General features: G+C 35.6%; 1 protein-coding gene across 1 annotated transcript in view; it reads left to right on the plus strand.

Moving 5' to 3' along the window:
• LOC150098704 (BSD domain-containing protein 1-like) overlaps positions 1 to 24,300 on the plus strand; it is a 103,744-nt gene that overhangs the window by 35,014 nt on the left and 44,430 nt on the right. Inside the window, exons 3-4 of the mRNA XM_090405154.1 lie at positions 921 to 1,037; positions 13,546 to 13,701. Of these exons, the coding sequence (XP_090261280.1) occupies positions 921 to 1,037; positions 13,546 to 13,701 (273 nt within the window). The remainder of the gene's footprint in view (positions 1 to 920; positions 1,038 to 13,545; positions 13,702 to 24,300) is intronic.

The raw sequence follows: 24,300 nt of genomic DNA on the forward strand, positions 1-24,300 counted from the left end.
CCTGGTTTGAGCAGAAATTCAAGGAAGCATGTGAAATGCTCAAACATGATCCGAATCTGAATAAAAACGATGGTCTAACTATTCCAAGAATGTGGAGGACCCATCTGCAACCTTCATAGTAACCACAAAGAAAAATCTCAATACAAGAAAACTTGTATTGAGATTTTTTGATGTCAATCAAAAAATTGAGATCAAATTTTTTCTCTTTTGTGAAAAAATTGTTTTTTTTTTTTTCCTGAACATTCAATAGGAAAAGATTAGTTAACAACGTAGATGTAATTTACCTGTATATAGAGTGCAACAGCATGTAGCTTGGTTCTTATACACATGTATCCTTCTGATGATGACCTCAATACAAGGATCGAAACGTCAAGTTATTATTTTATTATTAATCAGTAAAATAATCTTTTCAACACGTGTTTTGTGTAGCTAAATTCATAAATATGAATGCTGATCACCATGTAACCTTAAAAGAAAGAGTTATATAACTTTATTATATGAAAGCAAAATGCAGACCATAAAGAAAAGAAAGATGAATCAAACAGTAGAATTGAAATTTCTCAAAAAAATAGATACCATGTAGGACCATGAAACAAATGAAGAAATTTTACAGTCTCTGAATATAATGCCAACAAATTATTACATAAGTGAATATAAATAAAAATGAACCAAACATCTAAATCTAATGGACAATAGCAGATTACAAAAATTACTGTATAGATATAAAGTAAATGGAAATAAAACTGGAAGACTAAAAAAGTGATGGCATGATACTTATAATTGTACTTTGAATATTTTTTTAATGTCATGGTTTTACTATTTTGTGATAAATCTATAGTAAAAGTACAAATATGGTTTTCACCAGATTTCACATTTAAATATAACTTAAATGTTAAAATGTATTCATATTTCTCTTGCAGTCCAGCAGAACTCTAGAATTCATGAAACGAGATCTGAAGGAATTTACAGACACTGTACAGACTGATACTACTGCAGCAGTATATAATACCGCATCTGTTTTAAAAGAGAAGTTGCAGGTAAAAAAAAAAAATTCAGTGCAAACTGAATTTACAAGAAATTCAGTTTGCACTGAATTTCTTATAAATTATTTTTAATATCAGATTATCTGTATAAGTGGACATATGTTTATATGTTCTTTGTACATTTGTTTTAATTTTACACTTTGCACTGTTTGTCTTAGTACTATCAAAGCCAAATAACTGAGGAGACCTCCACATCAATTTTCAGGCATGCAGAGAACCCATTGTGGCTTTGATCTAATCCTCACTTTCATGTGGTGCATCCTGTTAGTAGGTATCTACTGGGTTCTGAACGAACAAGGATGGGCCAGCAATTTGGGACTTAGCCAACCAAATTGTACTCTGTTGGCTTAAACCACAAATGTATATGATAGTACCGTTGACTGTTTATACCTAAAATTTTATCCCCCTCCTCAGTGTAGCAATCTTGTTGCCAGTAACACAGTACTAATTTGTAATTAAGAGCTTTTGATTTTTGACATGAAATAGAACAATTCTTTCACTTTCCTTTAATCATGTGGGAACTAGGGCATCCACTGGTCAACATCTGCACACTATGCACACATGTTGAACTAACTTCGCATCCTCTTCCTCCATTCCATTTACTTCTTTTCTTCAGAACAGCCTTCTCCATATGGTTTTCTCTAATAAGCATTACCCTCAGCTTTTTTAAGAAACTTATTAATGGATTCTTTTTTCTCATTACCACTTGTCCACAAACCATACTGGTGTGTTATAGGCCTAGTGACCTCTCATGTGTGGGGTCAAAACATATGGATGAGAATGGAAGCTTCACATCGTTATGTGCTATTGGTTCTTATCGATCATTCTTGCAGTCCCATGGACTTCAAGAATAAACAAGCACTATGGGAATTCAAGCTTCAAATAGTCCTTGTTTATAGAACAGATCAAAACGACAAGGGCTTTTCTGCTGAAGATAAGTTAGCTGATTTCATACAGAAGTGGTAGAAATTTTCCCTCATAGGAACTAGGATTTTTCATCCTCCAGAATAGGCAAACCAGACAGAGAAAAGTTTTTGCACAAACTTAACAGACTATATAGATATGGTTAACCACTCTGTCACTATTGTGATTAACCCGGTCAACTGTTAATGATGCCTTTTGGGAAGACCTCGATTTGAATCTCATTTAGGATATAAGGAACCTTTACTATCTTACTGCATTTACCATGACAGGCAACTAAGTCTAACACAATATTATTATTTATATTTATTATTATTATATTGGCATCTCCATGGAGGCTGAAGACTCATCACAGGAGACACAATCTATCATACCTCTCCTTGAACCCGTTAACAGACAAAGCACTCACAGCTGACTGTAGCAACCCATTCCACTCATTCATAACTCTTCGAGCAAAAAATCTAGTCCTTGCACCCCTACTAACCCCACCTTTATTCAACTTCCAGGGATGACCCATTGTTCTGGTCTCTCCAGCCAAGAGCCAAAACATTTCCCTTGCATCAATCCTATAAAAACTTTTAAGCAACTTAAATTTTTCTATCTTATCTCCTCTTTTTCTTCTTCAACCAACTTCTGCAATTCACACACCTGTCTTCATAGGAAACATTCCACAGGCCACTCGCCATCTTGGTCACTCGCATCTGAATCCTCTCCACTGCTTCCTCATCCCCAAGAAACTCATGGTACCAGACTTGAGCACAGTAATCCAGATGTCGGTGTATCAAGGCCTTATAAAGAAGAACAACTTGCTTATCTCTACTTGTTCTTGTGTTCTTCAACAGCAAAGCAATCTTACGGGCTACCTTAGCAATATGTCCTCTTAACTTTAACTCTCTGTCTACCACCACTTCTAAATCTCTAGTTTCATCTATTTCCTGGAGTACAGTGCCATCAATGTGATACACAGCTTGTAATCTATTTTTCCCCAAATGCATAACTTTACATTTCTCCACATTAAACTGATACCCATTATCTTTTACCCATACTGACACCCTATAAATCGTCTACATCGCCTTGATTAACTATTACTCTACATAATTTCACATCATCAGCAAATGACTGAATATTTCCTTTCAGGTTATTTCCTATATCATTTATGTACAAATTAAACAGCAATGGTCCCAGCAATGAACCTTGCAGCACACCACTAGTCACTTGTTTTTGCCTCGATTCTGCCCCTCCATATACCACTTTTTGATATCTGTCCAGCAGCCACCCTCTTATCCACTTAACCAGTGTCATGTCCATCCCCATTTGTTCTAACTTGCATAACAGAATTCTATATAGTATTCTGTCAAATGCCTTTGCAAAATCCAACAAAATCATCATTCTTATAATAGAGTAACAGAAGTTAGTAAATTACTAAGGCATGACTGACCCTTCACAAAACCATGTTGATCCTCATATAGTATCATATTTTTATCTACCCATTCTTGAATTCTCTTTTTGACCAATTTTTCTGGTACTTTTACCACCACACCTGAGATGCTGATTGGTATGTATTTGCTACTGCAGTCTTAGAACTCCCTTATGCAAGGGAATTATTTTGCCCTCTTTCCTCTCTCTACCAGAGCTGAGACTTAAATTAAACAGCCTAGTCAGAGGCATTGCCATTTCTCTTGCACATTTCTCACAAAACCCCACAGCTGTATTTGCATTGAGATTCTGCAATATCCTAAGAACCTCCAGTTCATCCACCTCTGTTCCCATATCAGTGTCTGTCACATATGTTACATCAGTAACCTCACTAGGATAATATACCCTTGATATGTATCCTATACTCATCCATCTAATTCCTGTCTGATTAACCCAACTTACCTTAGGTATACAATTTAATATTGCTTCCTCTAGATGACCCTTAACTATATCCCATTCACTTCTAATATCCTTACCCTGCAGTGCTTTATGTCATGGCACCGATTTAAGCATCTTCCTAAGCTTGTCATAATTACCTCCCTTGTAGTTCCACATATACCTCCTCCTTCTTGACAGAATATTCCTCTTGTTTTACAATCTCCCAAGTCAAGACCGCATAGTCACCAGTTGGAGACATTGAGGGGAAGGTTAAGTGAAACATATGTAATAATAAGGAAATGTTACACAAATGTTCTTACTACATTCAAGATATTGGTTTTAAAACACTTAACATAACTTGTAATAAATGTTTGTTTTATTTACTTAGTTTTTTAATTAAAAATGCACTGAAGATGAAACATTATCTGGAGGATGAGTAGTAAACATATATATGATTAAAAATTCACGGTCTGTAAAATCATCATCATCATCAAATTCCTGAAATGTATCCTCCAGGGGTGTACAGGATATGATAGTACTACATGAAAAATTTACATCATTACTAAAACTTCCTATCTACAATTTTCTTCCAAATCAGTCTGTTACTTGTCAAGACTCCAACATTATCAGATCTTATATTTCTATCGTCTAAGGCACTTTGTACCGTATCAATCCACCTATATCTTGTTCTTCCTCTGGGTCGTTTTCCTACCAACCTGGCAGAGAACACTTGTTTTGCTAATCTTTCCTCACCCATTCTGTTTAAATGACCATACCACCTGAGATTAGCTCTGCTAACACATTCCTGGATGCTGACAATGTCAAGTTCTTTCCTAATATATTCATTTTTAATATGATATTGCCATTGATGCCATCTGTTCACGCCTCTGTGGTCTCTAGTCTTTGGTCAAGTGTTTTACTTGTGACCCAGCTCTCAGATCCATAAGTTAAAATTGGTTTGAACACTGTCTAGTATACAGCTAATTTAGTGTTCTGACTAATTTCTCTCTTATTCCATATGAATTTATTCAATTGACTGCCTACCATACCAGCTTTGCTGATTCTGTTGTCTATTTCCATATTAAATTTACCATCTTCAGTAAAAATCGTGCCTAAGTAGCTGAAATGTTTTACTTGTTCCACAGGTTCCCCTTTAACAACACAGTTGACATTTACAACAATTCTACCTATTTTCATGACCTTCATACCATATCTATTACAACAGTTATTCAGTTTAGTCAGGGAATCTTGCAAACTTGTAGCAGATTTATTTAGAAGTATAACATCACCCGCATAAAGCATAGAGCTGACATTAACATCTCAAATTCTGATATCATGTTTAATACCACTTTCCTTCATAATATGATCCATATAGATAATGAATAACAGAGGGGATGATGTACATCCTTGTCTCACACCAGATTTAACATTAAACCATCTTCCTGTACTTCCTTCAATTCTAATTGCTGACTTACAACTCAAATAAAGACTAAGTATTGCTTGATATAATGCCCCTTTGACACCATTTAACTATAGTGTATTGAATAGCTTCTCTGTTGGCACCTTGTCATATGCCTTTTCCAGATCGACAAAACTTAAATACAGATCTTTGTTATATTCCCATGCTTTCTCAACTGTTTGTCGTAAAGTGAAGATCTGACCCTGACAGCCTCTATTTGGCCTGAATCCAGCTTCTTCTTCACCAAGCTTTTTTTCCACAATTTTTCTCAACTGTTTCTCAAGTATACTTGCATAGATCTTGCCAGGAACACTCAGTAGGGAAATACCTCTGTAATTCTCACATTGTTTTATTTCCCTTTTTATATATGGGTACTATTAGAGCTCTACTCCAATCATCAGGAATTCGTCCCTCTGTCCAGGCTTTCTGAACTATGCAGTGCAGCCACTGTAGGACTTTTATACCACAATACTTCAGCATTTCTGGTCTAATATCATCTACTCCTGCTGCCTTTCCACATTTCAAGGCCTTTGATGGCTTTTTCTACTTCAAATATGTATATGTATTCCTGATTGTATGCCTGGTTGAGTGTTTTTTACCACTGTGCTATCACTGCTTGTTTCATTTAGCAATTTTTCGAAGTAATTACTCCATACTTCAAGGATATCTTTTTCTCCTGTTTTCATTTCACCTTTATCATCTCTAACTCCTTTTACAGCACTCTTTCCTCCATTTCTAAGCTTCTTCAACAACCTCCAGAATATCTTACCACCTTCTTGATATTTATTTTCTCTGTTCTTGCAAAGTTCTCCCATGACTTTTGTTTAGCTAGTTTTACACAGTGTTTAGCTTTCTTACATTTGTCTCTGTATTCTCTAAGAGCATAAGCCGACTTTTTTGCCAGGAACTTTTGATATGCTTTCTTCTTTATCTTCACTTCATCTTTTACTTCTTGTGTCCACCATGGAGTTCTGATTTTTCTATGCTTGCAGACAACCTCACCATGTGCCTCTCTGGCTGAATCAGAACTCCATTTTCTTCAAGGTTTGCCACTGAATTTCCAAAGGTTGGTTCATTTTCTCAAACTCTTTCATTTTTTCTTCAATAATCTTTGTGTATTTTAGTCTACAGTTCACATCTGTGAGCTGCTCAACTTTTATTCACTTTAAAACTTTCTTACATGTTATTCTTTTCAATATGAAATTCAATTTTATCCTGCTCAAAACTAAATAGTGATCGCTTACAATTTCAAATCCTCTGTACACTCTAGTGTCCTGCACCAGGGAGAAAACATCACTATCAACAATAACATAGTTAATGAGACTTTTCTTATTTCTTGCCTCTTCTCTCCATGTGAATTTGTGCACATTTTTTTGTTGGAACATGGTTTTAGTAATAACCAGTCCATGTCCTAAGCAGAAATCCAAGAGGTATTTGCATTATTATTAGCTTTGCTCTTTTCTCCAAATTTTCCCAAAATATTTTTGTATGTCTGACAATCATTTCCTACTCTTCTATTTAGATCCCCATCATGGACCAACTTTTCCTTTTTCATTGTGTCAGTTGCTTTTTCTAAAGCATCAAAAAATTCCTCCACTTCTACCTTAGTAGAACCTTTTGTGGGATCATAGGCACAAATAAGTCTCATTGTCCAATTCCCCTTTCTGATATTTTCCTACATCACTCTACTTGAGACTGCCTGCCATTCAAGAAGATTAGCCTCATATTTTGTGTTGAATACAATGGCTACTCCTTCTTTTCCTTGATTGTCATTTCCTGAATATAACATTTTGTACTTATTGCTCAGAAAGATCTCACCAGTTTTTTTCTTTTTTGATTCAGTCACCCCTTTTATGTCGATCTGGTACTAATTCTTCATCTAGCTCCATTTCTTTGCCATTCAGGCTTCTTATATTGATAGTACCAATCTTTAACTCTGGTGATGGTGAGTTGGGGTGTGCTTTCAGATTTGTTCCAGTAGCTAACTTTTTTGCTGTTCAACCCGGTTCCCTGGTGAAAAAACAATGGGTGCCTTGTTTAACCGAGAGACTCCCCATCCGACATGAAATTTTGTCATGTCGGATGGGGTACAATGTAGAATGTGGAAGGTATGGTACAATATAGAAAATGTTGTACCATCATTTTCTATATTGGTTTAAGCCAATAAGAATACAATTTGGTCAGCTAAATTCCAAATTGCCAGACCATCCTCGTTCGTTCAGTATCCAGGTAGATACCCAACAGGGTGCACCACGAGAAGGTGAGGATTGGACATTAGGTCAGAAGCCCTGGTCGGTTCTTCGCATTCCTTTAAAGGCTATGTGGAGGTCTCCTCTCAGTTATACAGCTTTGACCCTTAAGCACCCCTCTGTAAAATCACTAGTTTATTATTTATAAAAATAAACACAGGTGACATAGTTTCTATAACAGCAGCTATGTCACTAGTCACTAAATGGTACAAATCAGTATTACTTAAAAGAAAATTAGATAATGCCAAAATATTGTAAGGAAGCACCTTTGTTATGTGTTTATTTAGTCAGCTCTCACTATAACCAACTTGTAAGGGAGCCTCAGGAGCAGTTTGTTATAGCACATATTAGCTATAATGAATTTTCTTAGAATAGTGGGCCTATGGGGACTTGATCAATACCTTTCGTTGTTAGTTATACTGAATGCTTTTGTTATAATGATGTTTGCTATAGTTAGAATTGAATGTGTTATTATTATATGGGCATCTTCATGGGAGGCTGACAGTAACCATTCTTCATACATTACCTATCATTTTTTTTTTATATTAATCCCATACATGAGAGATCAAGAGACCTATAAACACATCAGTGTATCGTATGTGGGGGGTGCAAATGAGGACTGCAATAGAAGTTTTTTTGAAGAGTTGCAGGTTGTGGGAATACTTAATGAGGAAGACAGAGGTGATGGAATAAAAAGAGGAAGATGAGAAGCAGGTTCATTATGTTTGCAGCTGCACAGGAAAGGGATTCTGAGCAGCTGCTGCTGCTCTTATATTAACAATGCATCAGAAAGTGGAGGAATAATAGTGCCAACTTACTAGAGCAGTGATCATGCAAGTACCTGTAGAATAGACACATTGCTGAAATACTGCATCTGTGAGATAGAGGCTGAAGTGAATCCGTAATAGAGGGATCATCAGTGAGCCTAATTGCTCACCTCTGGACAACATCAAAGATTCAAGGGAAGTTTAGGTGCATCACTCTTTTTTTTTTTTTTGGAATAGGATGGATTTGGGATTGCTTCCATACATTGGGATAAGTACCAGATATGTATAATAGATTGTTGAGACGATGCAGGATGGGAGTTAACTCTGGAGCACAATGTTTAAGAACAGCCAGAGAGATGCTGTCAGGACCAGAAGACTTTTTAGTATCCAAGTTATTTAGTAGTTTTCTGATTTCTTTTTGTCAAGAAACTTAAGGAGGCATATGGTGCTTGGATTCTGGTATGGTAGAAGGTGATTTCCCTTGGTCGTCTAAGCAGGAGTTTGAGGGAAAGAGTAATGCCAGGAGGTCAGCTTTATTTTGGGGTGAAATAACAGTGATGACATCAGGATGAGAGAGGAAGCGCAGGAAAGTAGAAGTTGCATCCAATGACCTTAGCAAGGGACCAGAAGGCATGGCTTCCATTTGGACAGAAGACAAGTTTTTTGCTGTTGGCTTTTATGAGATGAGATCTGCTGATAACTGATTTGCACATGTTGTGTGCTTTGGAGTTCTTAAAGTAAGCCACATGCAGTAAGCTAAAGTTTTTCTTCGACTGCTTCAATACACTTTTGATTGAACTAGGGCTTGGAAAGCAGATGAAGTTATGGATTGAATTGGGGAAGATCTTCATGCCAGTGAAAATAATTTCTGTAACTCATTTGCAAAAGGTGTTAGGGTCAGATGAGTGGAAACAGTAGTCACACCAAGAAAATCATACTTCATGAACTCATTGACTAGCAACCTATTTCACTAATTTCTCACTCTTCCAGGAAAATGTCTAGTCCTCATGCCACTAACCGTACTCTTACAATTTTCAGAGGTTGTCCGTTGTTCTCTCTTTCTCTCTTAATCCCTTATATTGAAAAATTTATTCTGCATCAGTTACTAGCCCATTTCTCCAATACATTATAGATTTCATGCATTATCATGCTAAGTGCATTTGCAAAACCTAGCAATAACACTTGGTGTAGCCTTAGAAAGGCAACTATTACTTTATAAAGTCTATTGTATGAAATGAGCAAATTACTACTACAAGACCTTCCTTTCACAGAATCATGCTGCCCTACATAGGGTATCGTATTCCTGTTTATCCATTCTTAAATTCTCTCTTTAAGGAACTTTTCCAGTACCCTTAATTGTTACTTGATTCTGATTGGTCTTGGGTAGGGGGGGGATTCACTTTACATAATGGGAATGTCTTTCTTTCTTTCTATCCCCTTGAGATTCTGGTTAGGAATTGCCAATTCTCTTGCACTTTCTCATAATACAATGACCAATATTCCATCCAGTTCCATGGTTGTATCCACGTTGAAATTTCTTAATCTGTTGCCATTCTTGTATTGATCTCTGTCACATCAGTTCATTGCATTGTCTCCATCTGAAATATTCCCTTGGGCTGAACAGATACCTTTGCATCTTTTAATCACTGTCCCATTCAGACTTGGAGACCTGAGCAATTGCCTTCAGCAAGTTTTGATCTTTCTCATTTTCTCTCTCTCTCTATCACACACACACATTAGTATCCCTGATTTTGCATTTCTGTTCTTTTGCTAGCTAAAGTGAACTGCATCCACTCAACTGCAGTCCATTAGTCATATACAAGTCTTTCATCCATTAGATTAATTTCATACATCTAAAAATCAAGGTATTTCTCTTACACAACCTAGTTATTGATTCATTTGCAGTCATTGTCCTTAACTCTAGCTTGCCATACCCTTTCAATACATTTACAAACTTTATTCTTTCACTCTTCTTTTCACTTCTTGCAGTAACCCTTTTATATCATTTCGTATTCCATGTGAAAGGATATAAAATGCATGGGATCTTTTAAATCATTTGTATTTGCTCAAATCAACTTTCACTTTCTCTTTGCATTCTAAACTGCATCATTAACATATTTAACATTTGCACCAGGAAAGCACAATTTTGTCATGCCCCTAATCACCATGCAGTATTGTTTCTGTATTCCTTCTTTTTTTGCTCTTTCATACCTTCTTACCCCCCCCCGCTTCTCCTTTCTTATACTTTTCTGCTGTATGACTTGAAAGATGTTTCTCCGTTCATTCTAGCTCAGTTTATTCTGTGCAAGATTTTGCATAGGGCACTTTTTATCTCACTACAGCCAACCTCACCATTCTTCTCATCTTTCACCACTACGTTCATGTTATGTTTCTTGTGACTCATACATGTGCCTACATTTCTCTCTATATTCCATACAATACCCATTGTTACACCCTGATAACTTAAGAATGTGAAAATTTCAGTTATCATGATGTAACAAGAGAAGAAATAAAAACCCTGTATGAATAGCTAAGCAAGCATGCTTATTCCTAAGCAGATATCGTTAAGAGCCTTTGAAAGTAACGAATACATAAAATTAAAAGAAAGAAAAATATGCTTGCATCCAAGTAAAAAATATAGCTGAAATTGTTTGTTGAGCTAAATAAAAAAGGAATTTTATTACAGTTGTGATATGATAAAATAAGGTTAAGTAAAGCAAAGAAGATTAGTCATTGGATTTTGTATGTGAGAGGCTAGTTTTTACACTTGAAATAAGAGATTAAAGATTCGAGTTAATTCTTAGAAAATTTTGGAAGGGGGGTTAATTTGGTATAGATGACATAGAGGTTAGCTTAAACAAAGACTAAGCTCAAGCTCATAATTCCCGAATTGAGACTTCGTCACGTGTTAGTCGTGTGCACACGGACCGCAGGATGTTTTGACTGAAAAATGCCACTCTAATTGGTCAGTGAAATTGACTCCAGTAAAGGGGTGGAGAAAAGAAATTGAAGAAGGTGCCAGTAGGGTCATCGTATAAGAGGGTTAGGGAAACCCCCCCCAAAACTCTGAGGAAAAAAAGGGGCTTTTTTCCTCAGAGTTTTCTTCACGAGTCTTCGTATAGGTCTCACGAGGTTTTCCTGAGTGAGGTTAGGAGTTTTCTCCGTCCGACACAATAAGGAAACAAAGTGTGCGAGATTTCGATTCCGTGTTCCTATTGTAAGAAATGAGGGACGCCGTTTAGTTAAAATAAAGAAGATAATGTCAGTGTGTTTCATCATCCAGTGATAGTAATGAGAGAAAAAAATCTATACAAAAGTCAGTGCCCACATGGTGACTTTTACAGCCATAGAATAGATGATCCTATGTATGTCCTTGATTGAAGCATGTAAAGTAAAGATCGTGAAAGCCCATCTTAATGCCAAAGGAAGTTAGGAGTGATAAGTTATAGAAGAGTTCATTCTAGGAAGGTACAATCGGAAAAGGGTAGAAACCAGTGTAGAAGACCCAAGTAAAAAGGTACTGTAAGAATCTCGTGTCAATTCAAATCATATGTAACTGTAATCATTGTTCAATACCAACAGTTGAAGGGATTAATGAGAATTATACTAGGACTTTAGTACATGTCAGACTAGAATGAGAATAAGCTTGTTACCATTAATTAATAAGTATTCATGTGCCTAGAGATTTATGCATTACATTATATTTCATTTAAGAGAGTTTTAAAGGTCAAAAGTGTGTATTAGCTCAGCAAAAGGATAATTTTAATCCATATTGTCATAGTAAGAAAATTAGAGTAACTGATTATATAAGTCCTAGAAAGTACAGAATTATAGCGTGATCAGACCAGTAAGGGGTTAGATAAAGGGTCAACTTGTTCTAGGACTATATATGTTTGTTTATATAGAATCTGTCATGGCGGTATGATCACAATTCCCATATAGGATCTTAGCTTAATACTTGTGTTTAGCTAGTGTTAATTTGTATTATATATTTTTAGTATTGAATTGAGTTTTATTTGATAAAGAATGAATTGTACCATGTTTAAGAGTTCGATAAGCTTTTGTTCAATGAAAATACAGTTGTCTGAGATTGCCGCTCAATGCACCACTTGTAACAACGTACGAACCTAATCACGCGGGGGGGGGGGGGGATTTTGTTAAGTTACAAGATAACGGTCACGATTCCATGTTAGTATTCACACTCAGACATATTTTGGTAATTGCTCCTTGTTTTTGAATTTTATATCTTAAACTAAATGTCCTGAAAGGTGCAGTATAAAATAAATATTTAGGGACACTAAGGGGAGAAGAAGCTTGAATATTTGTATTTGAGTGATATCTCGTATATAGATAAGATTTGGATAAAGACAAGTAGAGTTTCACATGTAAGGATAGTTGAAAGCATAATAATCATAAATTGGGACACAACACCATTTTCATGCCTTTTGTTATAAACATAAAAATTATCTTAGTGATTACTCTTATGAAACTTTACAAATAACAAATTCAAAAAAGAACTTACTAATAGTTAAGTAGGAATTATTAAATTTAAAAACTTAATAAAATAGCAAAACTGATTTCTGAATGGGACTCGGGTTTGACCCAAACCCCATCCAGAAATTTCCAGTCCTCATCTTCATTCCATTAGCACTATCCACTTGGATACTGAATGTTATCAAGTAGGCAGCATTAACTAATGGGTCACTTTTTGTTTAATGTAGATGTGTTGGCAAGCACACAGCATATGTTAGCTTCATTGTATCTGCTTCTCCATCCTGTTGTATGAAACAACCAGGCAACTGATGAATTGATTTTTTAATAAGACTGAAGAAAAATTGTTGTGCACTTTTAATTTTTGTTAAAATCAGTTAATAACCACTGCTTTACATAAAGGCCAAAATGCACTTTTCACTCTGCTATTAATGTATATGTTGAAATTTCTTTTTGGGTGTCAGTGATTTTAGTTGCTCTTTCTGTGTATTTATCATTCTTGATTAATATAATTTTGCACTAATCTTCTTGCCTTTTGTTTATTGAGTAACAGTTGTTAAATAACATATCTTAGGAACCATTGGAACATAAGATGACAGCAGTTGTTTGATGTATTGTTAGAGCTGATGTCTTTAAATCATCAGTAGCTATTAACTCAACTTCAGAAAAAAATTCAAAAGATTTCACTTAAAATTTTTTAAATGAAATTTTAAATGTTAATTTTATCAGATTTTGCTCAGTTGATTTTACTTTTATTTTAGGTAGATAACACTGATTCATTAACAAATAGAGCTGCACATGGTATAACCACAATTTTGGGGACCATAGCTGAAGTATTTTCACCTACTCGAGAGCTAGATGAGGAAGAAGTTATGATTATACAGAATTCTGAGCCTGTTTTGTTGAATAGGTGGCAGGTATGTAGTTTTATTATTTTAACTTTTTTTTAATCATTTAGAAGAAATTGAATATAAGATTTATATTTTTGTCATGAAGCAAGCAACACACTGCTTTATTTTTATACGAAACTAATATTTTCATGTTACAGTAGCCATGGTTTAGGAGTTAATCTACCTTCAGCTCGCTTCTTTCACTGTACTAATTAAGAAATTATCATCATCAACATCATCATCAAATTCCTGCCATGTACCCTCAAGGGGTGTACAGGATATGTAAGTACTACATGAAAAAATTACATCATTACTAACTTCCTATCTACAATTTTCCTCCAAATCAGTCTGTTACTTGTCAAGACTCCAACATTATCAGATCTTATATTTCTATTGTCTAAGGCACTTTGTACCGTATCAATCCACCTATATCTTAGTCTTCTTCTGGGTCGTTTTCCTGCCAACCTGGCAGAGAACACTTGTTTTGCTAATCTTTCCTCTCCCATTCTATTTAAGTGACCATACCACCTGAGATTAGCTCTGCTAACGCATTCCTGGATGCTGACAATGTCAAGTTCTTTCCTAATATCCTCATTTTTAATATGATATTGCCATTGATGCCATCTGTTCACGCCTCTAATCTTTCTCAGGACTCTCATATCTGCGGTGTCTAGTCTTTGGTCAAGTGTTTTACTTCTGACCCAGCTCTCAGATCCATAAGTTAAAACTGGTTTGAACACCGTCTTGTATACAGCTAATTTAGTGTTCCGACTAATTTCTCTCTTATTCCATATGAATTTATTCAATTGACTTCCCACCATACCAGCTTTGCTGATTCTGTTGTCTATTTCCATATTTAATTTACCATCTTCAGCAAAAATCGTGCCTAAGTAGCTGAAATGTTTTACTTGTTCCACAGGTTCTCCATTCACAACACAGTTGACATTTTCAATGATTCTGCCTATTTTCATTATCTTTGTCTTTTTATTGCTGACCTTCATACCATATCTATTACAACAGCTATTCAATTTAGTCAGAGAATCTTGCAGACTTGTAGCGGATTTATTTAGAAGTATAACATCATCCGCATAAAGCAAAGAGCTGACATTAACATCTCCAATTTTGATATCAGGTTTATAACCACATTCCTTCATAATGTGATCCATATAGATAATGAATAACATAGAGGATAATGTACATCCTTGTCTCACACCAGATTTAACATTAAACCATCGTCCTGTACTTCCTTCAATTCTAACTGCTGACTTACAACTCAAATAAAGACTAAGTATTGCTTGATATAATGCCCCATTGACACCATATAACTGCAGCGTATTGAATAACTTCTCTCTTGGCACCTTGTCATATGCCTTTTCCAAATCGACAAAACTTAAATACAGATCTTTGTTGTATTCCCATGCTTTCTCGACTATTTGTCGTAAAGTGAAGATCTGATCCTGACAGCCTCTATTTGGCCTGAATCCAGCTTGTTCTTCACCAAGCTTTTCTTCCACAATTCTTCTCAACCGTTTCTCAAGTATACTTGCATAGATCTTGCCAGGAACACGCAGTAGGGAAATACCTCTGTAATTCTCACATTCAGTTTTATTTCCCTTTTTATATATGGGTACTATGAGAGCTCTACTCCAATCATCGGGAATTCGTCCCTCTGTCCAGGCTTTCTGATCTATGCAGTGCAGCCACTGTAAGAATTTTATACCACCATACTTCAGCATTTCTGGTCGAATATCATCTACTCCTGCTGCCTTTCCACATTTCAAGCCTTTGATGGCTTTTTCTACTTCAAGTATGGATATGTATTCTGATTGCACCTGGTCAGTGTTTTTTATCACTGTGCTGTCATTACTGCTTGTTTCATTTAGCAGTTTTTCAAAGTAATTACTCCATACTTCGAGGATATCTTTTTCTCCTGTTTTCATGTCACCTTTATCATCTCTAACTCCTTTTACAGCACTCTTTACTCCATTTCTAAGCTTCTTCAACAACCTCCAGAATATTTTGCCACCTTCTTGATATTTATTTTCTATATTCTTGCCAAAGTCCTCCCATGACTTTTGTTTAGCTAGTTTTACACACTGTTAGCTTTCTTACATTTGTCTCTGTATTCTGTAAGAGTAAAAACTGACTTATTTGCCAGGAACTTTTGATATGCTTTCTTCTTTTCCTTCATTGCCTCTTTAACTTCCTGTGTCCACCAGGGAGTTCTGATTTTTTTATCCTTGCACACAACCTCACCGCATGCCTCTCTAGCAGAATCAATCAATGTTTTCTTCAGAGTTTGCCACTGAATCTCCAAGGTTTGATTCCTGTTCTCCAACTCTTTCATTTTCTTTTCAATAATCTTTCTGTATTTTAGTCTACAGTTCACATCTGAGAGCTGCTCAACTTTTATTCGCTTTAAAACTTTCTTACATGTTATTCTTTTCAATATGAAATTCAATTTTATCCTGCTCAAGACTAAATAGTGATCACTTCCAATTTCAAATCCTCTGTACACTCTGGTGTCCTGCACCAGGGAGAAAACATCACTATCAACAATAACATAGTCAATGAGACTTTTTAGCCTCTTCTCTCCATGTGAATTTGTTCACATTTTTATGTTGGAACATGGTGTTAGTAATAACCAGTCCATGTCCTGAGCAGAAATCCAACAGATATTTGCCATTATTATTAGCTTTGCTCTATTCTCCAAATTTTCCCAAAATATTTTTGTATGTCTCACAATCATTTCCTACTCTGCTATTTAGATCCCCAACAAGGACCAACTTTTCCTTTTTCATTGTGTCAGTTGCTTTTTCTAAAGCCTCAAAAAATTCCTCCACTTCTACCTTAGTAGAACCTTCTGTGGGACCATAGGCACAAATAAGTCTCATTGTCCAGTTCCCCATTCTCATATTTGCCCACATGACTCTACTTGAGACTGACTGCCATTCAAGAAGATTAGCCTCGTATTTTGTGTTGAATACTATGGCTACTCCTTCTTTTCCTTGATTGTCATTGCCTGAATATAACATTTTGTATTTATTGCTCAGAAAGATCTCACCAGTTTTGGTCTTTTTTGTTTCAGTCACCCCTATTATTTCGATCTGGTACTTATCTAATTCCTCAGCTAGCTCCATTTCTTTGCCATTCAGGCTTCTTACGTTGATAGTACCGATCTTTAACTCTGGTGATGTTGAGTTGGGGTTTGTTTTCAGATTTGTTCCAGTAGCTGACTTTTCGCTGTTCGCCCTGGTTCCCTGGCGAAAACAACGGGGGCCTTGTTTAACCGGGCGACGCCCCAGCCGGCATGAAATTTTGTTGTGTTGTACCATCATTTTTTATTTTGGTTTAACCAATAAGAATACAATTTGGTCGGCTAAATCCCAAATTGCTAGCCCATCCTCGTTCGTTCAGTATCAAAGTAGATACCCAACAGGGTGCACCACGAGAAGGTGAGGATTGGACATTAGGTCAGAAGCCCTGGTCGGTTCTCCACATTCCTTTAAAGGCTATGTTGAGGTCTCCTCTCAGTTATACAGCTTTGACCCTTTAGCACCCCTATTAAGAAATTATTGAAAAATAATTTTGGCATTTGCAGTGTCAAAATTAATTTTTATTATAGGATATATTAGACTAGATCACTATTAAATTCATGTCATTCCTGGCAGCAGTCAGAAACCTCCCTTCTCTGAATCCTTTCAAAGATCACTCTACAATTCTCTTGTTATAATTATTGCAGTATTATAATCTAGTGTGGATAGATGATTGTCATTCGTATTTTAGTTTCATTAAACTCTTAAGGATAAAAACTTTTTATTTAATTTTGAAGTCAGTATTGGCTTTAATCATTAAATCAAGACATCTTCATAAACAAAAAAAGTAAGATTATGCACATGTATGCAGAGGCCCAGAATGATGCTAAACAGCAGGCTGAGTACTAAATGATGTAATCCTACAGTTCTAGTGAGCTATTTTATGGGTTTGGTAAGCAGACTGTGATTTTGCATAGTGTCATAATAATCTCCTAGAGTATTATGACACTATGTAGGTATTATTATGGTTGATAATATTTTTTGGTAGTATTATGGTTGATAATACTATCAAAAAATCGGTAGTATTATCAACCATATTTATTTAGGCTGGGAATGTTATAAAGCTGGATTCCAAAATCATCTGTGTAATAAAAAAAAATATTCCCCCACTCAGTGTGATGATATCAGTAGTATAGAGAAGCTGTGGTGATATTGAACTTTTTTTTATGTTCATGTGGACATTAGCAGTTTTTCCATTGTGGCCAGTTTTCAGGAGCAGGGAATTCTGTAGATAGAGGATGATCAAAATTGATGGAGAGGATTTTCTGGTGAGCATATAAGGCTATCTTATTTTTGGTAAAGCTTGGATGGAGTTTGAATGTTAGTTCTTTTAAGAACTGGTGTTACTTTTTATAGGTGACATATGGGATGATGATGGATTTTTGTGATTTTTTTTTTTTTTTTTTGGGAGGATGGGGAGGAAATTTAAATTTGAGGAGTATTGTTGAGTTTTGTTGATTCTTTGTAAGGTTAGTCATAGACTACGAAAGTGTCAGGGATGTGATTGATTTCACTATGGTCTGAACAGACAGTTCTTGCTCTGTTTGCTTTTTGGGGAAAGTGATGATGGTTGTGTGAAATATAAGGGATATTATTATTATTATTAGACCTCTAGGGAGTCAAGGACTCACTGAGTGAGGCTGTACATCACCCATGCCAACTGTCATACTTTCTCTTAAATTCATTCATGCTAGATGCACTCACTACTTCAACAGAAAAACTGTTCCACTCATTCATTCACAGTTCTGAGAGAAAAATCTAGCTCTCACCTCTCTGTTAACTGCACATAAATTTAACTTCCACAGATGTGCACTTGTTCTCTCCCTGCTTTCCATATAATGAAAAATTTTATCAACCAATATCCTATAACGCCCTCTCAAACGTTTGCAGACCTCTATCATATTGCCCTCTTTCTTCTGTCTACCAGTGTCTGCAGTTCACATGCTCTCAATCTCAATTATACCTACAGGTTTTAGTCAGTTTCCTGTAGACAGAGAAGGATAGGAAAGTCTGCCTCTCCTTGATACTCTAGGACAGGAGTGTTAAACTGGTTTGGCTTTGCAGGCTGGATTGAAGCATAAACTAGATCTTGCAGGCCAGATAAAGACAATTATTCCTATAAACCCTATTCATAGTATTGGTACGTAATAATAATTTGACAAAAAAAAATTCTTTAGATATTTTTTATGTAGACAAAAAGAAATGAAATAAAACTTTTTTTTATGTTAATTTTTGCTACAGCCTCCTGAAACTTGGCTTTACTTCTATTCTACCAGAATATTGAATTTGGAGAGAAGGACTTGGTGGTTGAGCCTTTCATTATCACGTTTTAAATGGTATCAGTTATTCTTCAACAATATTTTGATTTGTTCATGTGCATTCGAGAGAATGATGACTGCTTGCAAACATATGAACTTCTGAATATGGACATTATTCTTGCAGAAAATAGTTTGAATTCAGGATATTTATCTCCTAAATACTGCTAAATGCTTTTATGTCTACTTTTGAAACTCATCCTTAAGAGCTAAATCACACTTCATATATATCATTTCAAGTTAGAGTTCTTCAAGCACAATGTCTATGTCAACAGAAAATGTATCTAGGAAAATGGATAATTTTTGCTTCATTTCATGTAAATCTAAGAACGTTTTTTTTTTTTTTTTTTTTTTTGAAAGTCTCTTCTTAGATCAGAAATTATATAGCTGTACTTTTCATACGGAGAATATTCAACTGATTTCAAGGTAACAAAGTGAAATAAATTCCCTTTCAACATTTGATTGGCCCAAAACTCAAGCTTAATCTCAAATGCTTCAATGCATGAAGAAAGTTCAGTCACTAACTTAGTGCTTTCTTGCATTGTTAGGTTGAGATCATTCAAATGAGACCATAAAAGCTAAATCTTGAATCCATTCAGTTTCTGTTTCTTCAAATTCGGGCACGTTTTTTATTTCATTTCCATGAAAACTTTTATTTCACCAAACAATTCATAAAACCATTTCAATACAATACCCTTATTTAGCCAACGAATATTACTGTGATAGGGCAGTCGATGCGGAATATTGATCTCACTTAAAAAATTATCAAATTGTTGGTGATTTAAGCCACGTGCCCATATAAAATTAACTGTTTTTATGACAACATTAGTGACATGGTTCATTTCAAGAGCTTTGCAGCATAGCACTTTACAATGTATAATGCAAAGCACACCATACAGATGGTGATCTTTGTAGCCTGCAATTTCGATTTTAATCTGGAACTACACCTAAATCACTGCCATTTGCAGAGCTCCATCTGTGGTCAAACTCACCATCTGTTTCCAGTCTGTGTTTAATTTATCTAAAGAGATAACCAAAGATTGAAATGTATCGTCCCCTATTGTTTAGTCTTTCAGAGGTACAGGCTCCACAAATTCTTCTATGATGTTGTCGTGTCCCTACCCACGATTATTAAACTTTCTTTTATCCTTTCAATGAATCTCTACTTATTTTTATTCAAAACTTAACCATGTACGAGATATTACAAAATTCATATTTAAGCTTTTTCTCCCCTTAGTGTCCCTAATGTTTATATTATACTGTGCCTTTCAGGACATTTAGTTTAAGATATAGAATTCGAAAACAAGGAGCAATTACAAAAATATGTCTGAGTGTGAAACTATTATGCAGTCGTGACCCCTTATCTCGTAACTTAACACATTAATTTCCCGCGTGATTAAGTTCATACATTTTTTCAAGTGGTGCATTAGGCAGCAATTTGAGACAACTGTATTATCAATGAATAAAAGTTAATTAAAAATCTTAAAATGGTACAATTCAATTTCTATTATATAAAACACAATTCAATACTAAGAATAAAATTACAAAATTACACAAGCAAATTACAAGTACTAGGGCAAAATCCTATATGGGAATTTGCGATCATGCCATCATAACAGATTTTATACATATAAATATATACATATAATCCTGGAACAAATTTACACTTTACCTAACCTTATACTAGTCAGAATGCTCTATATTTACCTTGGTCATTTATATTTATATTCAGCTTACCTTATCTAAGTTACAAAACAAATCAGTATAGGTTAAACTATCCTTTCGCTATGCCCATACCTACATTTGACCTTTAAGACACTCTCATATGAAATAGCATGCACATACATAAATCTTTAGCACGTGAATGCTTATCAAATAATACAAACTAGTTTACTCTCATTCTACTTTGACGTGTACCAAAGTTCTAGTAAATCCCGTATAGTTGCAATGATTGCAACTATATGGGATTTCAATTGATACAAGATCTTACAGTACCTTTCTAGGATGAACCCTGGTTTTCACGATCTATTCCTTTCGTGCTTGAATTAAGGACACACATAGGATCTTCTATATTATCACTATGGAACTCATCACGTGGGCATGGACTTCTGTATGGATTTTCTTTCCCTTTTTTACGAGTAATGGATGATGAAATACATAGACAATTTCTTCCTTCTTGTAACTATACGGCGTTCTTCGTCTCTTGCAAGAATCGAATTCCCGCACACTTTGTTTCCTTGTTGTGTCAGATGGAGATAACTCCTATGCCGTCACTCAGGAAAACCACGTGTTACCTATACGAAAATTTTGCGAAGCAACTCTGAGGAAAAAAAAAGCCTCATGGGGGGGGGTCCTAACCCCTTTATCTGCATGGCCCCTATCGGCACCCTCTTCAATTTTTTTCTCCCCCCCCCCCCTTACTGGAGTCGATCCTACTCACCAATTAAAGTGGCATTTTTCTGCCAAAAACATGCTACGGTTCCTTTGCACGCGACTCTCACGTGACGACGTCTCACTTCAGGAATTGACCTAAAGCGATCGTCATTTGTTTTAAGCTAGCCTCTGTACTAAATTAATCCCCTTTTTAGAATTTACTTGAATATTTTAATCTCCTTTTTCCAAGTGTTAAACTAGCCTCTCACATACAAATTCTTATCACTAATCTTCTTTGTCTTACTTAACCTATTTTTTCCATATCCTTTTTTTTTTTTTTTTTTTGTAATAAGATTCCCTTTTTTATTATTTAGTTAAATAAACAATTTCTGCTATAATTATTTTACTTGGATGCAAGCATATTTTCTGTCTTTAAATATTTTGTATTAGCAACTTACATAGGACTTTATATTTTTATTTTCTTGTTACACCATGATAACTGAAATTTTTATATTCTTGGTTATCAGGGTTTAACAAAGGTTCCCCCCTTTAAATAAAATTTTTTTTTCTTAAAAATTTTTCTACAAAGTGTTTCTCTTCTCATATCCTGGGTTTCCCCCCTTTTAACATTTTTACAATGTATGCATTATCCATTTACTCATAACTGATGTACTTGGCTTCTCTGTTGTTTTTTTTTGTTTGTTTGTTTCTCCTTCCTCTTCTGACTTAAGGTTAAATCAGAAGTAATTACTTCTGATTTAACCTTAACTACCTCTGATTTCCTTTCAGTTATTGACTCCTCATTTGATGATTTCTTCACTTTATTCACGTGGGATTCATGGTTCCTTTCTTGAGGCTCATTTCCCTTTTCTTTACACAACTCATGAGTTTGCCCCCTTCTTGTAATCTGTCTCCTTCCCAATAGGTATAATTCCTTCCTCACATAATCACATTTAAAGTCATAACTAGACAGAAAATCCCTATCCAGGATCAGCTTGATGTGTGGAAGAGAGGATCCTGGTAGGATCAGAAACTCCTGCTAAGCATATAATTTGAACTCAGGCAGGTATAACTTAAGATTTACAGACTTAGAAGCACAAATCGTAGAAGTTGTGACACCTGATACTCTCCCTCGTTTTTTAAGGTGAATGATATTATCTTTGGCATAAGGCTCTATTATCTTAAAGTAATCCTCAGATATGATGGATGTTTGAGCCCCAGTGTCCAGCAAAGCATTGAAGTGTCTTCCATATACACTGGCCCACCTCCATCTCGTATAGATGCTCCTTTCTTCCTTGTCCCTTTTTCCATACTCTGTTTGTATAAGTATGTGAATCTAAATCTCTATCATAACCTCTACTAGAGTGCTTCTTGCTACTGTAACAATTTTGAGCAAAATGTCCCAGTTCGTTACAACTGAAACATCTTGTGGGCTCTCTACCACCTCTTTGGTCATTAGCTCTCCCTTGATTTTGAGGATTAGCTGTTGCTTGTTGTGGGGTGATTTCGGACAACCTCTGCATAACAGAATCCAATCGATCAAGAAGGAGTCTTTGTAGACGCTCAACTTCCTCTTTAACTAACTTAGTGGTTTCCTCAGCTCTGCTATAATTAGGATCTGGGGTCTTTACAGACAATGTTTCTAGTTGTCTCATCGCCTCGTTTAACCGATCTATAATGGGTTTTTGGAGTATTTCTATTTCTTGTTTCACAATAACCCTGATATTATCTGAATCAGTACATGACTCTGTCAACTTGTTTATTACCTGCCTATTGTCTTCCTCTGGTCTCTCTCTTGCCTTAGGTCTTTCTCTTCTTTCGCTACTCTCTTTATTATGTCCTTGCCCTTTTCTTCAGTTACGTTTATTGACCCTGGAACATGTGCGGAATGGAGGTCTCCAAGCAATTATCCACGATCCTTTAACGCATCGTAACATTCACTTAAACTGGACAATCTTTTATCGAATGCCGTCTCCTTTATCTCAGGTCTGACTCCCTCGCTGAATTTTTGAAAAATGGCCCAGTCCAAGTGAGGCTTTTCTTCACTAAGGACACTCAGGGTACTAGCTATCATTAGTAACCTGTTATGGAACTCAGCCACACTTTCCTTCTCCTTCTGGAAGCACCTCTGGAGCTTCCATAAGTTAGGTCCCAAGGTTTCCAGTTTTGAGAACTCAGAAATTAGGACTGTCTTAAATCGGGAGTAATCCAGGGTTTCCTTGAGAATGGGAGAGGAATACAGGAAAGCTTTAGCTTTTCCCACCAGTTTACTCCGGAGCAAGACTAGCAACTGAAAATCAGTCCATCTTCCAACTCTCCTAAGCTCTTCTATGTAACTAAAAAAATTTAGGGCGTCATCAGTCTCCTCACCCGAAAATTGTGGGAACACCTGCTGTGGGTTAATGTAACGAAAAAATTTGCTGTTATCCATGCCTAAACTACTATAGGGTTCAGTCATACTTGCATCCAATTTACACTAATTTACTCTTTAAAATTTTCAACAAAACTTAACTAAACTTTTGCCTCTCAGTTGTCTGACCTTGGTATCGAGGCTAGCTGGTGAAGAGACGTACTGTTGGAGAGCTCCTGAAAGATTTGTGATTTTTGTTGATTTATTAAATATTTTGTTAGATTTAATTGTGTAATTTTAGTATATTATATTTAGTATAGTATATTGTAGTTTTATTAGTGTAGTTAGTGTGCTAAAGTGTTTTATAACATAATCTATGTCGGGAAGTCGCCACTAGAGGGATTTGTAGTGTTCGTAAACGCTCCTGATAAGATAAGCATTATTTTCAGTTATCGTTGATAAATTTACTTAATATTGCGTAGTTTTGTTTGCC

Source organism: Typopeltis vanoorti, chromosome 15, assembly GCF_054136105.1.
Source record: "Typopeltis vanoorti isolate ZY-2024b chromosome 15, IOZ_Tvanoo_1.0, whole genome shotgun sequence".
NCBI lineage: Eukaryota > Metazoa > Arthropoda > Arachnida > Uropygi > Thelyphonidae > Typopeltis > Typopeltis vanoorti.